Source organism: Athene cunicularia (genome assembly GCF_003259725.1).
Source record: "Athene cunicularia isolate RWA chromosome 27 unlocalized genomic scaffold, athCun1 chr27_part1, whole genome shotgun sequence".
In the NCBI taxonomy this organism is placed as follows: domain Eukaryota; kingdom Metazoa; phylum Chordata; class Aves; order Strigiformes; family Strigidae; genus Athene; species Athene cunicularia.
In genome coordinates this window covers 1,493,701-1,499,424 of record NW_020799138.1, presented here as the reverse complement: position 1 = coordinate 1,499,424, position 5,724 = coordinate 1,493,701, and the positions used below count along the sequence as shown (strand labels likewise).

At 62.1% G+C, this 5,724-nt stretch overlaps 1 protein-coding gene across 2 annotated transcripts in view; it reads left to right on the top strand.

Moving 5' to 3' along the window:
• The window catches only part of LASP1 (LIM and SH3 protein 1), a 28,661-nt gene that overhangs the window by 18,460 nt on the left and 4,477 nt on the right, over positions 1-5,724 (top strand). For both annotated transcript variants that reach the window (XM_026864779.1, XM_026864778.1), the window contains exon 2: positions 4,379-4,486. In XM_026864779.1, the coding sequence (XP_026720580.1) occupies positions 4,379-4,486 (108 nt within the window). The remainder of the gene's footprint in view (positions 1-4,378; positions 4,487-5,724) is intronic.

Below are 5,724 nucleotides of genomic sequence, written 5' to 3'. Positions count from 1 at the left end.
GGGTCAGGCTGGCTCTGAGGAAGGATTTCTGTGCAGAAGGGGCTGTTGGGCGTTGGAATGGGCTGCCCAGGGCAGGGGGGAGTCCCCGGGATCCCTGGGGGGGTTGAAGAGTCGGGCTGAGCCAGCGCTGAGGGATCTGGGGGAGTTGGGAAGGGTCAGGGGGAGGGTCATGGTTGGGCTGGAGGAGCTTCAGGGGCTTTTCCAACCCAGATGATTCTGGGGTTCTGTGAATTGTGGATCCCGTTTTCTTACAATGGGAAGAAGCGTGGATGTGGCGCTGTCTGCCTCACGCAGCTCTTCCATCCATGTAGCTGAAACTTGGCCACGAGCGGAGTGACAGGAGTGGGGGGGTGTGTTGGCAGCTGGGGCAGGAGCGATGGATCTTCACAGCCCTTCGCACAGCGCTGAGCTGGTGCCCTGTGAAAGCTCGGCGGGATGTACCGAACCGTGCGTTTCTGTCCCTCTTTGTCACCCAGGGTCACCTGCGCTCTAGTTTCTGAGGGAGCGAAGGGAGCAGGACCTCGGCAGCGTGGCTGGAGCACGGACTCGTGCCTCTCCAAGCGCAGCCTGTGCTGGCGGTGGGATTCCCCCGTGGCCGGGGGTCTTGGGTCACCTCTCCCCCCTCCCCAGACTCCTGCCTGCACAACCCCACGCCCGTGTAAGGCCAGGGAGCAGCTGAAAGGTGCCTTGTCTGAACTTTTCCTCCCTCCGTTGTGGCCTTTTCGCTCAGCCCTGACTCTGGCTGCAGCCCGGCAGGACCTGGCCGCTCCTGTGCCAGGAAGGGCCGCGGATCCTGTTAAATTGCCGTTCCCCTGCTGAGCGTGGGGACAACACCTGCCCCATGACCTCCCTTGCTTCCTCCCAGCATCGCCCCAGTGCTCGTGTCACGCTCTGGTTTCCGTGGCCGGGCGTGCTGGGAGCGCCAGCCTTGGACGTGTGTTTTGGGGGAGACCTGCCCCCACGTACCCGCATCTTCCCCCACGACTCCAGGGTTGGGTTCGCCCCTGGGTCGGGCCCCCCCGCCCTGCAGTCAGGCATCTCCATATGGCTTTTTTTTTTTTTTTAGGGCCAAGTTCCTGTATCCTGGAAGTTAGAGAGGTAAAAAAACCCAAGGAAGGTGGACGGGGTGGGATTTAGGAGAGCGAAAATACAGAACTTCTCAAAAGGAACTGCTTAGCCTTGTGATTAGTTTCTCCCTCGGTGACTCTTTATCTTTCTAGCCTGGATTTCTTACAGCTCATCAACTTGTGTGTTTGCAGGCAGCGTGGGCGCCCGGTGCCCCCTCCTCGGGGCCAGCTGGGCAGGAGGCTGCGGGATAAACCCCCCGAGCGGCATCTCCAGGCACAACGGCAGGGCCAGCATCCCACCCCAGGCTGCAGAGCTCCCAGGGAACGCAGCCTGTACTGCAAGCAGAGCAGATAAAGGACAAGCACGGCCCCTCTGCCCGCCTGGCGCTGGGGCTGACTCACCCCCTCCTGATCCCCGCTCCCGGTCTGCGTCATCGGTTTTATGTCACGGCTCTGTTAAACCCTCGGTTCCTCGTGCCCCGTGGTTAACACCTCGAGGCTGCTCCTTCCTCATGGGTGATGTTCGAGATACGTTCCCTACCACAGCTAGCAAAAGTTGGGTTGTTTTTTTTTTTCTCCTTCTTATTGTTTCCAGCAAAAGGAGGCTTCTGCCTTGGAACTGGTCTCGTGTCCTCGGTGCTCTGGCTTCTCGGTTGTATTAATATCCTCCCAGCGTGGCTGCTGCAGCCCGGTCCATTAAGCCTTTGCTTTCTCATGTCACATCAGAGTTAGAAATTTCACGTGGCTCGTAGATCGTACCATCTGCGTGAGGGTTTCTGTCACCCCCCGTGGCTGTGCTGAAGGTGTAGGGGCTGTGCTTCCAACGCTTGCATTTCTCCTGGTTCGCAGGACGGGGAGAGGAAATGTTGTGTCTGCCAGCTGGGGTACCCACACCACTCCCCCCTGCAGCCCACACCGAGCTCCTGTGAGCCTGCCAGCACCCAGCGCAGAGCTGCCGGCTGATCCCTTCCCGCTCCCGACAAAACCCTCGGAGCAGCGGGCGCTGCGGCCCCCCCCGAGCCGCCCCAGGCCAGCCGGGGCAGGGGCTGCGCGGAGCTGGCCAGAGCCTCTGCAAAATGGAAACCGCCGTGTCTGACTTCCCCTGGATAGCTCTTGTTTCCCGTTTCTGAGCCGCTGCTCCGTGCTGCCCTGGCTGCCTCCAGCCCCGGGGGGGTCTGACCTGGGCGCATCACTGTGGCCCCAATGCTGCCTGCCCCTGCCTGCTGTGCCAGGGCCGGCGCTGGAGCCAGGCAAGGCCACCGGAGAGCCCAGATGGCATCAGAGGTGTGTCTTGGCTTCTCCAGAAGATATTATCACATGTTTGGCAGCTTTTTCCTGAAAGGTGTTTCCAGGCCCAGCTGGACGCGCTGTCTGGATGGGAGGCAAATCTGTGAGGTCTGAAGGAGTGTCTCTGTAGGAGCGTGTGTCGGGGAGAAATCAGCTTTATTCCGCCCCCTCCGCCGTGCTGCCGGTTCTCTGCGTCCGAGCTTTATCTTGGCGCAGCACGCGAGGCCCTCATCCTGCGAGCTCGCTGTCTGTGGGGCCAGCCCGGCTTCCCGACCCACTGTCCGTCTGTCTGGCGGGCTGCCGTCCTGCGGCGGGACGGGAAGGGTTACGGGAAGCTGCCTGACACCAGCGTGTGCTGGGCTGAGCATTTCCCTCGCTCGGGGAGGGATGCGGCGGCTGCTCTCCCGGCCTGCTCCGTCAAAGAGGGCTCCTGCTCTGCTCCTCACACCCCCAGCACCTCTGTCCCGCTGCCCGCAGCCTCCCCCCGGCCCGAGGGGGTGGGCATCGGCCCCACGCTGCACAGGCAGAGCCGAGCCGCCGGGCCCAGGTTTGATCTGCTCCGTGAGAGGCGGTGGTGACCTTCCCGCTGCGGGGACAAGACACATCTGCCTGCAGGGACCGGGGAGGTGAATCCCCGGGAGGCTCTTTGCTTCCCAGAAGGGCAGAGGCAGCTCTGACAGTCATTGGAGGAGGGTCAGATCCCCGCAAAGAGGATGGAGGAGGTTGGGGGGGTCTCTCTCTGCACGTCTGCTCCCCCCCCTCCATGAAAACGGGGCATCTTTCTGGCCGCTCAGATCTGAAAGTCAGCAAAGCTGCTGTGTTGGGGCGGGCCAGGCAGCTGGGTGCTGTTTCCTTCCCCGTTGGAGCCATCGAGGCAGCGGTTGGGTTTCAGCCTCTGCAGAAGCTGCTTCTGCTTCTGGGAGACATGGGCGGGTGGGAGCAGCGTCCTGCGCAGAGCGGGGCCAGCGGGGACCAGGGTGGGACCAGCAGCCCCCAGAGCTGAGGCTGCTGAGGGCTGGGAGCTCGTCTGGGCTCTCGCCGTGAGACCTCGTCACTCTGCAGCCCCCTGGAAGGACGATGCGGAGAGGCTGGGGCTGGGCTCTGCTCACGGGGAATTAGTGACAGAACAAGAGGGAACGGCTTGAAACTGCAACAGGGGAGGGTCAGACTGGGCAGGAGGAGAAAATGTTTCCCAGCGAGAGCGGTCAGAGAGTGGAACAGGCTGCCCAGGGAGGGGGGGAAAATTTAGGGGTCGTTTGGATGAGCTGTGGGGGGATGTGGGGTAGGGGAGAACTTTGTAGAGTCGGGCTGAGGGTTGGACTCGATGATCCCGAGGGGCTTCTCCAACCTGAATGATTCTGGGATTCTGTGTTAGCTCCCTCCTGGGAGAGCTGGAAACCCCGGTCTTAAAGCTGTGTAGAGTTATATTAAAAAAAAAAAAAAAAAAAAAAGGCACAACAAAAACCAGCACAACAGAAAACGGGGACTGTTCAGCTCCTGGGTGTGATGGGAAGGGATGCTGATGTCAGTGTCTGGCAAACAGAAATGAGGATGCTTGTTTTGCCAGCCTCCGCCCTCTGGTTTTGTTACGGTCGTCTGGGTGTATTCCTTCCCGGAGCAGCCGAACGGCCCCTGAGGTGGACGTGCTTTTGTTGGGGTGTCGCTCGTCCAGTCCTCGGGGCCCTTCAGCGGGCTCCAGCTCGCCGTGGGTCAGTTGCTCTGGGGTGCGCTGGTAGCCCACAGGAAATTCCGAGTAAATCTGAGTTACCTCAGCCCGCGCTGAGAGAGAAGCGAGACCAGCAGATGCATAGGAAGTTGTCTGGGTGCTGCAGCTCTTGGCAGTACCCCCTTTTGCTATTTCTGGGTACGCTGGGGGGTCTCCCGAGCAAGGCAGAGGCCCCGTTAGAAAGCTGCTGCATCTCACGCAGCGCGTGGGTCACGGTGAGGAGCTGTTGTTGAACCCAGCTGCTGTGCACACCAGCTTTCCCCCGTGTTTCAATCTGTTTTTTCATGTTTGTCCCCAGATTCGCTACAAGGAGGAGTTTGAGAAGAACAAGGGGAAAGGCTTTAGCGTGGTGGCTGACACCCCGGAGCTGCAGAGAATCAAAAAGACTCAGGATCAGATCAGCAACGTGAGTAGCTTCTCATCTCTCCGCGCGTGGCGTTGCCGTGACCTCCCTCCCGCCGGAGGAGGCTGCGGGGGCTCTGCAGCGTGGAAGCCCGGCAGCGTTCGTTCTCCAGCGCTTTTGCCCGGGCATCTTGTGCCCCTCTTGCTCCTCTCCCAGCTCCTCCGTGCTGGCAGATGCTGCCGCCGGGTCGAGAGGGGCATCCAAGTCCCCAGGAGCTCAACTCCACGCGGACTGTGCGGGGGGCAGCCCCTGGTTGTCACCGTAACCCCCCACCCCTTGCTGCTCTCCCTGGTTTGGGTCTGTGTGTGGAAGCACCAGCTCTTCCTCCCGTCCCTTTGCAGCGGGGACCGTGCTCTGCCCGGCTCCGCTTGCCCCGACCCCTCCTGACGCCCGCAAAGCCCCTTCCAGCCGTCCGGCTCTCGGGCGCCTTGGCTGCAGCTGCTGCCCTTGGTTCGTGCCAAGGCCACGGACAGTCCCCAGGGTCCCTCCAGCTGCTGTCACCCGCCCCAAGAGTGGGACAGGCAGCACCAGCCGCTTTCCCACCTACATCCCACCAGAGCAGCCTTGCAGGGAGCTCCTCGAGGTCCCTTGGCCGCGCACAGCTTCCCTGACACCATCTCCATCCTCCCGTGACCTTCCGGGAGGGGAGATCCTGTCTGCCAGAGCCTCAGCCCTTAAAATTTAAAACCCTGCCTAAGTTCAGCGGCAGCTGGCCTGGCAGCTCACGCTTCACCCAGCAGCCTCCGTCCACATCCAGGTGCTGGTGGCAGCCGTGGACGCCCGCGCGTTGCCATGGCAAACGAGGAGGATGCAGCTCCGCTCGCACGTAGAGCTGCGGCACTGGGTGCGGCGGCGGGGGGGCTGTATCTGTCCCCTGCCCAAACTCAACCCTGCGCTCCCAGGCGACGCAGCGCAGGAGCCCGCGGTGGCACCTGCCTCCAGCAGAGCGCAGGGCGTTAATTAACCTTTAGCCATTAGCGAGCGTCTCGCGTGCTCCTTCTCAAACACTCGGAGCTGGGGGAAGGCCGGCGGCTTCCCCCTGACCACTAAACGCGCCCCCCCCCACCCGAGCTTTGCGTGAGAAACCTCTCGAGCATCCACTGGTGCTGCGAGCTCCTCCCCGGCTTCCAGCCCCGCAGGGCCCTGAGCTGCTCTCGCTTTTCCATCCCTTCCCCTGGGGTGGGAGCTGCTGGGTGGCAGGGGACGGGGCGGGGGGGTGAACAGGGAGAGGGAGGCGGGTG